This window comes from Phyllostomus hastatus, unplaced genomic scaffold (assembly GCF_019186645.2).
Source record: "Phyllostomus hastatus isolate PE091 unplaced genomic scaffold, TTU_PhHast_1.1 phas_contig_147, whole genome shotgun sequence".
Taxonomy (NCBI): Eukaryota; Metazoa; Chordata; class Mammalia; order Chiroptera; family Phyllostomidae; genus Phyllostomus; species Phyllostomus hastatus.
Genome location: NW_025333603.1, coordinates 4,445,663 through 4,457,676, shown reverse-complemented (window position 1 = coordinate 4,457,676; position 12,014 = coordinate 4,445,663). Strand labels below are relative to the sequence as shown.

The window sequence follows — 12,014 nt, the reverse complement described above, 5'->3', positions numbered from 1 at the left end:
GGCACCATTTTACTGACGAGAAAAGTGGCAGAGAGGGTAGGCGACTCGTCCAAAGTCAGCTTGCTAGTGAGAAGTCCAGCCAGAACTTGAATTCAGGGCTCCCCTAAACCCTTCAGGAGATACCAATAACAAGATTGGCCCCTACCTTTGAGGAGTTGACAGTAGATCCAGTGGCCTTTGCCTACTTACTCCAAGGTTATGTTAAAGTCTTGGCATTTAGTCATTCAATGTGCCCAACTTGTCTGCCTGGGTACAGGAATCCAGTCTGAAGAAACCCTACCAGAGCCCACAGCACCCAACACCCTACCAGTGAGGCTCCCGTCAGCCCACGAGCTTTCTAGGTGAGCCTGGTCAACAAGTTCTACCCTTGCAAATGGGGCGTCCTCAGTCAGCATTAACTGGTAAGTGCTTCCTCCTCCCTCTCCTGGCCCTACACAGTTTTAATTAGCCAAGGGCAATTAAGCTTTCACCATAGCAGCCTTGAGAGCTGCTGGTTTAACAGGAGTGGCCACCATGTCTGCACTAAAGTGGTGGCTGAATGTGTTGACCTGCATGCACCATCTGTCCACCTACTGTGTGCAAAGGGCTAACAAGGGCAGCTGCCCCCTACCAAGCACCTGCTATGAGCTAGGCACTGTTGTCCCTAATTTACTGACCAGGAAAGGCTGGGAGTATGAAGAAGGTCATACTTGCACAAGGTCACACAGCTACCAGGCAGCCCAAGAAGTCTGACTTGAGTCTCTAGTCTGGGTGACTAATATGTCATTATTTTCAATTAAATGAAGAATTTAATTGATTTTTTTTTCAAATGTTCCCTAAGTTTGCAATAACATAATTTTTCAACCATTTTCCGTATTATAGAAAACTAGCCACAATTCTAAGAATTTTTCCTCACTATAAGCAAAGATTTCCATGCCCTTAGATGTGTAACAATCCATTCTAAAAAGGGTTCTGCTGCCTTGGTGTAGAAATGGAGGGTGAGGACTCTGCGAAGAGGCCTGGCACACAGGTAGTTAAGGAAATGACAATTGCTACAGATTTCTGCAAGCTCCTTTATGGATAGCCCAGCAGGTGTTTCTTCCATTAAAACACAGAATATTAATGGAGCCCTTGATTTGCATCCTAAGCTTGATTTATGTGATGGTTTTGTTATGCATCAGCCTTTGTCCCCAAGTATTAATTCTGCTAAATATTTCCCAGCAAGTTGCTTCTAGATCTCCCCAAGGAATAAGCAATGATAATACAGCTTGTACCTGTTATTTTGCAAGCATTTCCATTTCATCAATTTATAGCAAGTGGTGACACTGGCAAGCTCAGGAAGGAGAAAGGTACACAATGTGAATATTTCTGTCTTTTCCTCCAAGGAGATGGAGCCATTCCGCAGGCGTTACTTAGTTCTTGTTGGGGCATTCCCAGGAAGGTTGTAAAGCATCACGAGAAAACAAGATCCAGGTCTGGTGATAAAGTTAACAGCAGCCCTGAGCCCCCATTGGGGGCATTCCCTATGCCATCTGGTATGAGGGAAGTGTTTCCTGGGAGCATGCCAAGGGTTAAGCATTTCATGTAAGCCAGCTCAGCCAACCTCCAGACAAGACCATTAACATGGGGGCATCTTACAGACAAGAATCTGAAATACGCAAGGGACAAGTAATTTGTCTAAGGTCCTAGAGGTGAATCTAGGGCTGTCTCTTCTGATCTTTCAGCCAAACGAAACTGCCCCTGGCTACGAGAGGAAACACTGGCTAAGTAACCAGGACACCTAGGTATCAGTTTAACTTGACTTTAGGAAACCACTGCACTCCGTTTGTCTGCCTTGGAAAGCACCTGTGTCATACTTACGAGGCTTATGAAGCTCAAAAGCTGACCCAGCCTGCCCTCTCTTAATATGATACGATAACTGGAAGCAGCCTACTTTAGGGGATGTGGCACCTGGCCTACCGTCACACTTTTGGCCAGCCATATGGTGTGTAGCTGGTGAATTCCCATGGCAGGCCTGTCTTCCATCTGTGAAGTGAAGGCTGGACAGGCAGACTCCAAGGGCTCCTTCTGCTCTGAAGTTCCATATCTACATCACCCTCAAATCATTTTATAATTCATGTGCTTGAGTTAAAGATTGTTTTTTTAAAAGGGTTAGCCTTCAATATATATGATTATAGAGCACCAATTTAAATATATATGCACTTATTTGTATGAATTCTAATTTCTCACCTATTTTAGGCAAATTTGATTAGATAGACATAAATCATTGTTTTGGGTTTTTTTCTCAAGGTTTTTCTTTAGAGAGAGGAGGGAGAAACAACAATGTGTGGTTGCCTCTCACATGCCCCCTACTGGGGGGCCTGACCTGCAACCCAGGCATGTGCCCTGACTGGGAATCAAACCCAGTGACCCTTTGGTTTGAGGGCCGGCACTCAGTCCACTGAGCCACTCCAGCCAGGGCCAGTTTTATTTTCTGAAATCACTTTTGTGCAGGCAGAGGCCATGCAGTGTGGTGGGGAGGGCAGAGGTTTTGGTCAATACTTGGATTCTAGCTCGGATACTTAAGAGCTGTGCATCCTTGAGTAAGTTGCTTAAACTTCGGGTTTGCTCATTGGTAAATGGAGAGTAAGAGCACCTCCCCTGCACATCTTCAAGATCTGAAACAGTGTATAAAAGGGTCTCACAGCACAGTGGCACATGACAAACCCCAACAATAAATGACCAGACCACTAAAAGCAGAGAGCTTACATCAGTCTGTTAATGTGCAACCTAAATTACTCAGAAGAAACAACTATAAGTAGGCGCAGAGAAGGCAGCTACCCGCACACAAGGCGCTCTCAGTGGACTCTGCACATTAGAATCATCCCAGAGGTTCAACACCTGGCCACACCCCAGTCCATAAGCAGAACCTCGCTCTGGGTGGAACCCAGGTGGTTCCAACTACAGCCGAGGGTAAGCTCCCGTGCCTCACAATCTGGCCTTTCTAGGTTTGCTGTCAGAATCCACATCTCCTGGCCTGAATGCTGGGCCTGAGCCCCCGTGCTAGGGCTGGGAGTCATTAGGGCTTGGCATGTGCAGTAATTAGGAACCTGAGGTTTGTTTGGGGTAGGGTTACTCTAGTGATAACAAGCTGCTGGGAAGCTTGTGGCAGGTGGAACTGGCCAGGACAAGAACTGTGGTGCTTTTGGAATCTGTCTAGCACCTTGGCCCTGGGGAGGTGACTATCAACTACAAGAGGCTGGCCCACCAGACAAGGAGCTGTGTGGCCCCGAACAAGAAAGCATGCGATCTGGGCTTAATGGGAGAGTGCTGGGCAGCCAGATGGAAAACCACTTTCAGGAGCTGTCAAGGGCCTTTTTAGGAGATGGTGGCTTTGAGCTTGCCCTTGTTAGATTTGGATGAGACCCTAACATGATGAATGGGAGCAACAGAAGCAGGCAGCACTGCGGGAGTGGCTCAAGTCTGCTCCTAGTTTTCCACACAGTTCAGGCAGAGACCTTAATATTCACCCCTGCCATGGCTCTGGAATCCGACTCTGCACTGAGGTCAACGTGGCACTGTCAACATGGCACTCGAAGCCTGCTACCCCTGGTATGTGTGGGAATTAAGTTTTTTTTTCTTTTTTCTTTCTTTCTTTATTTTTAAATTTAATCATTGTTCAAATACAGTTTTCTCCTTTTTACTCCCAATCCAGTCCAGTTTTCCAGACACCCTTTTTTTCCCTTTTGGGATAGAGAGTAGAAACGGTAGGAAAAGAAAGAAGACTCTCAAGACAAGCTGCCGCTACAATAGTAAAATGGAAGATGTTGCCACTATTTCAATGTGTGCGAGGCTCATCCCAACAGTCGGACTTGATTCAATCAACACAGCATGACCTCAGTGCACAGCCACCTCCACGGAGCCAGATCTGTTGGGGCCGTTAGCTCATCACATGAACTTTCTCTGTAGCTTCAGCTACAGAACATCAGAGGAACCAGGTCTGTCTATCATGAACCTCTTGTGGAACCAGCCAGTGACAGTTGTTAAGGACTTCATAGATCTAGGCTCGTAGTTTTTTGTTGCAGATGCGGAAACTGAGGCCCCAGTAGGGAAGAGGACATGTTCAAGTGGAGGAGGGCCGATGTAGCATGGCCTACAGTCAGACTATGGAGCCACGAGGGCCTCGGCCGTCAGCCACTCCCGCCCCACACAAGGGAAACGCAGCTGAGACAAGGCAGGTGATCACCTCAGGGACATGATGAGAAGTCTGCTCTTTCTTGCCTCCTTGTCTCCTAACAGAGGCTTCCACAGTGAGATATAAAGTGGCAGCATGGTCAGTCCAGAGGAAGGGACCAAGTGAATGACTAAATACAAATAGTGTGAATAAATGACGAGATAAAAATCGGTTTCCTGACATGTGCTCACCTTCCATGAGCTGCCCTGTTTCTGGAGAGACCAGCCCCAGAAAGGAGCACAGGAAAGGCGGCATCTGAATGAACTCCACGGCTGCGCAGTGGGGCGGGGCTGGGGGCATTCAGACGACCTGTACTTGGCTCAGTAATGCCACAACTGCTTCTTTGGTGAGGAAGGCCACCTCACTGGTGTTCTGGCACCAAACCTCAAAATGGGCAGGGTCCTCCAGGGCCCTCTTGCCAGCAATGATCACAAAGGGGTAGCCAAACTTGTTGGCGTCTTTCAGTCTGTTCCCAATGGTCAGATGGGTCCTGTCGTCCAGCAGGACCTCCCCATGAAGCTGTGGCACCGCCTCTGTGATGTAGTCGTACAGCTGCTCCATGAGCTCTGTGGCCGCCTCCTCTTTACTACCCTTCTTCGGGGGGAGGAGGCAGACTTGGTAAGGAGCCAGGAGGCCAGGCCAGCGAACGCAGTCTTCTGTTGAGAGAACCTCAATGGCAGCAGCCAAGATTCGAGTCACACCCAACCCATAACACCCCATTTCAGCCAAGGCAGGTTTGCCATGGACGTTAATAAACTGGGCATTGAAAATGGAGGAGTACTTGGTGCCCAGGTAAAACGTGTGCCCCACCTCAATGCCTTTGGTGTCGGTCAGAGGTCCCTGGCAAGCAGGGCAGTTCGTTTGAGATGAGTCCAGTGTCTCCATGTTGGCTGAGAAGCTGCAGCGGGGACAGACTGCAAACCTGTCCTCTCCAATATCCACTGGTAGCTGGAATTCGTGAGACATCGTGCCCCCGATGCTGCCCACGTCTGCCTGGACCTTGACACACTGCAGCCCCAGCCTGTCAAATAGGCTGCTGTAGGCATCGCACACTAGGCTGTAGGTCCGCCGGGCGGCCTCTGGGGAGGCATCGAAGGTGTACATGTCCTTCATGTAAAACTCTCGGCCACGGAGAAGTCCAAAGCGGGGCCTAGGCTCATCCCGAAACTTCCTTGTCACCTGGTACAGTAGGATCGGGAGCTGCTTGTAGGACAGTGTCTTGTGGGAGGCAACCAGGGCTGTAATGGCTTCCTCGTGAGTTGGTCCTAGGCAGTATTCCTTGCCATGTCTGTCTCTAAGTCTTAGCAACTCCTTGCCCATCAAGTCCCATCGGTTGGTGGCTCGCCAGAGCTCTGCTGGGCTGAGGCTGGGCATGTTGACCTTCTGCCCACCAATGGCCTGCATCTCCTGGTCTATCACCCGCACCAGCTTCTCCATGGCACGAACGGTATAAGGCAGGAGGTGGTAACAACCAGAGCTTGCTGGGTGAATCAGGCCCACCTGCAGCATTAGCCGATGGCTCTTACAGGTCAAGTCACCAGATCTGCCCTCCAGCGAGAGCACCTGGTTTTCCCGAAGGTTCTGGGGCTGGAACATGTGGGACAGTGCCATGCGCTTCCCTCTCCCTGGGGCAAAGTGAAACCTGCGGGGAATGTACCCAGAGAGCTGGTGGGTGCAGGTGGCCAGGGCGGGCAGTGCTCTGCATCTCGTCAGCAGCCATTCCATGACACCCGGCACAGGGCAGCACTTGTGCCTGGAGAAAAATGAGTTGTGCAGAAGTAAGTGTTAACTCTGTCTGACACCATGAAATGGCCAGCTCAGTCTGGCCTCCAGCAAACTTCTAAGACAGCCACTGATTGTGCAGATGCAAATTCTTTCATTTCTAATATCTTTGCAGGTCCAAGTGCTTTTCTTACTGCCATGTAAAAAAAAAAATCACCATTTTCCCACTTACAAAAATGTAATCACACACTGTGGAGAGACATGAACGGGAGGCAAATGCACAGGCGCTGACACCGGGCAGTCTGGGAGCCAGGGGCCTTCCTGCCGATAGCACCCCGTGGAGCCCAGGAACATGACTCAACCCTCTGTGCTCAGTTTCTTTATCTGTAAAATGGTAATAATGTAGGACCTACCTTATACATAGGGAATTTAGAGGAGTTATAAAAAGTTATTAGAATGGTATCTGGCACATTCTGTGAGCTCAACCGATGTTTGCTATTACTATTATTATTATTATTATTGAAAACTAGTGGGGAAAAGAAACAAATAAAAAAGAAAAGGAAAGCAACTATAATCTCTCAGTTCAAAGACAACTGCAGCTGGTGATCCCTTACCTTTTTTGTCAGTCCTGTCCCTTGCCCACCCTTCTTAAATGTCAAATGGCTTGTGCTCTGCCCTCCTCACATACACACGCCCTCCTGGTCAGGCCACATGCTAATGGCTCCAAGTCAACATTTCTACCTCGTATATGTCTCTTGAGCTTCAGAAGTACTCATCTAAACACCTGGAGAACACACTGCACTTCAAACTCAGCACCTTTCCCCCAAACCTACCCCCTCCAGTGCTGCCTATCACTCTGAAGAGTACTGCAAGCCACCCTGTGCCCAAACCAGAAACCTGGGCTCCATCCACTCCACCCCACATGTCCCACATACACCAACCCTCTGGGCCCTGCCATTCCTTCTTCTTCACCTGCTGTTCAATCTACTCCTTCTCTCCACCTCCGCAGTCTCCACCCAGATCCAGACCACCATCATTTCACTTGCTTAGTGCAACGGCCTCCTCATTGGGCTCCCAGCTTCCACCCGCTCCTTCTCTAATCCACTCCCCACGCTGCAGCCATAGGGGACACTTCCAAAACACCTAACAGTTTTTCTTGCTTAAAGTCCTCCAATGGCTTCTGGATACCCTTAGAATCGGGTCTGAGCTTCAGACCTGCACAGTGCCACGGCCCCATGTTAGCTGGCTGCTGCTCCTCTGCTGCATCTCAGCATCGCCCTCTCCATGTTCCTGCTGCACCATGCTCACTTTAAATACACTGCTCCCCTTGAACACCAACACCTACCCATCCTCCAGGCCTCAGGAGTACCATCCTGCCCTCCAGCACGCCTGCTTTGTACCACTCCCTGCATTCCAAAGACCAGCTTCTCCTGCAGCACAGATCCCTACCAAACACCAGTCACTCTTTGGAGTTACAGTGGTACCTCAATACTCGTCGGCTTCAGAACTTGTCAAACCTCGTACTTATTGCATTTTGACAAGGAAAAATGTTCCTGCACTTGGTGCTTGCTTGCCACTCATTGCACTTGCTAGAACTTGTATGAGTCACAATGCCACCCCGCAGGAGAAAATGCTTCATCAATCACTGCTTGCTCGCCACTCGTCGGGATGAATTGATGATGAGTACTGAGGCATCACTATACTGTTCAATGAGCTGTCTGTCTTCCCCCAGGCGCTCTGCTCTGTGCAGGCAAAGACCACATCTAACTTGCTCTCCACTCAGCATGCAGCAGGGGCTCACTAGACATCATCTGATAGACAAGCATGTAGGTTTCTCTATGATTTTACCAAATAGTCACACATTTCTAATGACAGTACATTTCATTGAGTGACTACATCAAGAATGATTCTCCTACCACCAGAGTTGTTGGTTTTCTCTTTTATACAAAATATACAACAAACAGAAAGCTTTATTTTTGTTTTATATCTGGAAGAGGATTTTCAGGAATGAAATTACCGAGTCAAAGAGTCTAAACTTCCAAGGTTCTTGATTTATATTGTCAAACTGAGTGAGCCCCTCTGATTTTCGTCATATCCCATGGAGCAAAGCTCCCCTGCAAAGTTACTGATCCCGCTCAGCACTGGGAAGCTGGAATTCCCACCTGGTTACCTCCAGCTTTCAATCTCAAGTCCTCCACCTGGTCCTCTCCAGCCTCAGGCAGCACCATCCCTTGCCCCTGCACACTGTACAGACATTATCATTTTCTGCGTGGTCTATGACCTGAGAAAAGCTGGGAGGCAATGCTACAGAGTCCTAGTACGACTGCATGGAGTATGGGTCCTGGAGGCAAGGAACATGTGGTTCACACCTGACTGTACCACTTGAGGTTCCACCTCAGGCCAGTGGCCCAAGCCAGAAATGCCTTCACCCTTGGCTCTTCCTAAAGCAAATGAGTCTATCTGCAAGATTTCTCTCAAGTCCACCCCTTCCTTTCTGACCCTTTCTGCCTCAGCCTTAGGTTAAGTAGACCAGTGGTTCTGAAACTTAGTGAGCATCAGAATCACCTGGAGGGCTTGTTAAAACGCAAACAGTGGGGCCACACGCCCACAGTTTCTGATTTAATAGGTCTGGGGTGTAGGAAGAGAATCTGTATTTATAGCAAGTTCCCAGGTGATGCTGATGCTGCTGGTCCAGGGACCACACTGGGAGAAGCACTGCAGAAGCCTGCTGGCTGGTGACACGGTCAAATGACTGCACTTTGGGGACCTGTTTTCTCATAGGTAAATGGGAAGATCGGATCCCCGAGGGTCTTTCCAGGGCTGACTTTTCTAGGAACACTGTGACGCTCAACCACCTGAGGTAGACAGGGAGGAAGTCCTAGCCTCAACTTTCCATGGAGGAAACTGAGACCATGAGACAAGTAGTATCCAAAAGTTTATATGACTGTGACCCCATCCCAACCCAAAGACGGGATGTACATGGTAAAACGGACACCAGCATCCTAGGTGTCCGCGCCCAGCGCCCTCTCTTCACTCCGCCGTCCCCCCTCCAACACCCACCGCCAGTTCCCGACTCTTCTCTGTCACCCACGCTCACCAATTGCAGCCCCAGCCAGCACCAGTAAGACCGCAGCGCCAGCACGCCTGCGCCAGCAGCGGTGGGAGGGGCTTCCCCTCCAAGTTCCACCTCCCACCTTTATAGCCAATCAGGAGCCGTGTTCGGAGAGCAAGCCCCATTCTACTTGTAGACTTGAGAGAGGTTCTCCGAAAGCTCAGCCAAAGAGAGAGAAGTCGGCTCTTCCCAAGATCGAAGATTGGCCGGGGCAGCAAAGAGTAAATCCAGGAAGTGCTCTCTAGGATTTACGGAGGTGTAACTCTATGGTCAAAGCCGTTATTCAGGATTTTGTTTCCTCCCACCGCCAGGACCCGCCCCATCCTCGGACACGGAGAACCGCTGGCTGTAGTGTAATCATGACAACAATGGACGGTGTTGTTTCAGATCTACCCTATTATTTCACAGGCTTTCAATTTAAATAAATTAAAAAATTTTAAACAATTGGAAGAAGGCAGCCTTTAAGATATTAAGTCAAACTTTCATTCATAAAATACTTTTTGAGTAGTACCATGTACCAGCAGCCACTGTTGTATAAGCTGGGGGTGGTGAATAAAACCAAAGTCCCCTGTATTCAATGCAGCTTACATTCCAGTCAATAAACAAATACAGTGAAACTTAAGGGGATGCCAAGGAACTCAGCAATCAAGAGAAGTGCTATTTTAATGCAATTAATTAAAAAATTAGTGCAAAAAGTCCATGGTGAACAAATGATCAAAATTTTATATGAGGACAGAATCCATCAGTCACGTGCTGTTAAATACTATGGAGAAAAATGAATTAGGGAAGGGCACAGGTTGGAGGTCGTGTGCTTGCAATTTAAAATAGGATGATCAAGAAAGCCTCATTGAGAAGGTCACATTTTAGCAAAGACCTGCAGGAGATGACAGAGCTTTGCAGATATCTGGGGGAAGAATGTTCCAGATCCTGGGACAACAAGTGCAAATGTAATGAGGTAACAGCTACATATCATGTAACTCTACCTAAGTAATAACAGCTACAGTTTATTGAGTGCTTAAAATGTACCAGACCCAATGCAATACACTGGTGATTCTGACAGTGGCTCCAAGAACCTCTCAGCTCATCCTGGATCTTCCAGGAGCAACACAGTGTGATCAGTGGTGTAATGGGAGCTGGGAACCCCTCTGAGGGAGTAACAGGAAGGAGGGCTTTACTGAGGAGGTGAGCTTGGAGTCTAGTCTGAAGGATGAATGGGGTTTACCAGGACAAGAATGGCAGTGGGAGTAGAGTGGAATGTCCAGGCAGCAGGACCAGGACACTCATGGGCACAGAATCAGGAAATGACAAGCAGGTGTGAGGGAAACATGGGGTGTGGTAGGGTTTACATTTTCTTTTCCCATTGCTCCTAACACAGTGCTTGACATATAGGCCAAACCAGTGGTTCTCGACCTTGACTGCATTGGAATCACTGTACACACCCAGGCTCAGCCTGGAGATGCCGGTTATTGATCTGGGTGGGTCTGGGCATCAGTACCTTATAGTCCTTCAGGTGACCCTAGTATGCAGCCAGGTTTGGATCTGCTGACCTCAAGAAAAGGCACTAGACAACGGTGTGGGGGAGAGGGGGAATGGTGGGTACATGTTATCATCTCAGTTTTACAGCTGAGGAAAATACAGCTTGGGTGGACCACACAACTGCTATCTGCCCAACCAAGCTAGGAGTCCAGACAGTGCTGGGCTGGACCTGAGCTCTTTTGATCTAAGAGTGTGGCTCGGCCTCTGCTGCTCAGCATTGTGGCCAAGGCTTTCCCAAGGAGTGCAGTCCCTGAGGTCTTACTGAGGCAGTATTCCCCATGCTCCCCCCTTGTAGCAGGAGATGAATAATCTTTGGCATATTTTGGGATCCAAAGTAGCCTTATAGTTCTCCCTGCTTCCCATGCACATTATTACATCCCTTCCAATCCTTAGAAAAGCCAGTATCCGTTCTCTGCACCCTGAGGTGTTAATTATTTCTCAATTAGCAGTTCCCAGGCTGTAGAGCATAGTGGTGTGGAGAGGCCTAATGACTCACTGTGTTTATACACCCCACACCTTCAGAGCACTTTACCAATGGTAACTAATTAATGCTCATGACCCCCTTGGGAGGCAGGCTGAGAACTGCTGCATTTTCCTTCAAGTTTGCAGGAGGCTCTATAGCCTAGAGCTGCAGAGCCGGCTCAAGCCAGCTGTGGTCTAGTAAATTTGCTCCCCACTGAGGACACCTAGGGCGGCAGATACCCAGAATGTACCCCTATCACTGCTGGTGACTTACTGTGTGACACGTCAGTCAATCAGTTGATCAGTCATTTATTGAATACCTGATTTACAGTGTTTATTTATGATGAAGGCTCCACGAGTGCCCTAAACCAGGAAAAAAAGACAGAAAAAATTATTTATTGTCATTTAAAACAAAGCACAAGAAGAGGACCCTGCTATTGCCTTGGTGTCCCCCAGCTCTGGGGGTACACTGTGCACTTAATGGTTTCTCCTGGCCCCTGGCCAGACTGGGAGCTCCTGAGGCAGGTATGGGTTTTGCCCTGTTCTGTACCTGGAACACGGAGCCTGGTCCAGATGGGGATTAGCAAAAGGTGTTTGTTTGTTTTTCCTTTTTGTTTGTTGTTTTAATATATCAATCAACAAATGAATGGGTGGCTTGTCTCTCCCTCAGGTCGGACTCCTTTGAGGATATCCCAAGTCATTCCTACATGGAGAGCCCATGCCTGGCTCAGAGAGGGGCTCCAAGTGTGTGCTGAACGAACAAGTGAAGGCAGAGTTAATGGTGAACTTGCTAACCTCAAGCTGTTCATAATAACCTCCTGGAGAGGCAACCACGGCTGGAAAAGGTTGGCTAGCTCGTCTGTGGTCAACACCACTAGTCAAAGGGGGAGAAAAGGTTAACTTTTGATGTTAACCTTTTTGATGCACAGCCTGATCTCTGTGCTCACAGCCTCCAGTGGCAACTTGCTTGTATCAAATGTGTGGGCTCAT

General features: G+C 48.7%; 1 protein-coding gene across 2 annotated transcripts; it reads right to left on the bottom strand.

Moving 5' to 3' along the window:
- Positions 1 to 2,349: 2,349 nt before the first annotated feature.
- PARS2 (prolyl-tRNA synthetase 2, mitochondrial) lies at positions 2,350 to 9,048 on the bottom strand. 2 transcript variants are annotated; one of them, XM_045858866.1, is made up of 2 exons: positions 9,012 to 9,048; positions 2,350 to 5,945 (listed from the first exon to the last, which is right to left on the bottom strand). In XM_045858866.1, the coding sequence occupies exon 2, from the start codon at positions 5,915 to 5,917 to the stop codon at positions 4,493 to 4,495; it is 1,425 nt and encodes a 474-aa protein (XP_045714822.1). In that variant the 5' UTR covers positions 5,918 to 5,945; positions 9,012 to 9,048; the 3' UTR covers positions 2,350 to 4,492. The 2 variants fall into 2 exon arrangements, with proteins under 2 accessions (XP_045714822.1, XP_045714832.1); XM_045858876.1 differs by having other exon boundaries at positions 8,975 to 9,028.
- Positions 9,049 to 12,014: the final 2,966 nt, after the last annotated feature.

Excerpts from the sequence above, each read along its gene's own strand:
- PARS2 (XM_045858866.1), bottom strand. The coding sequence starts at position 5,917 with ATGGAATGGCTGCTGACGAGATGCAGAGCACTGCCCGCCCTGGCCACC.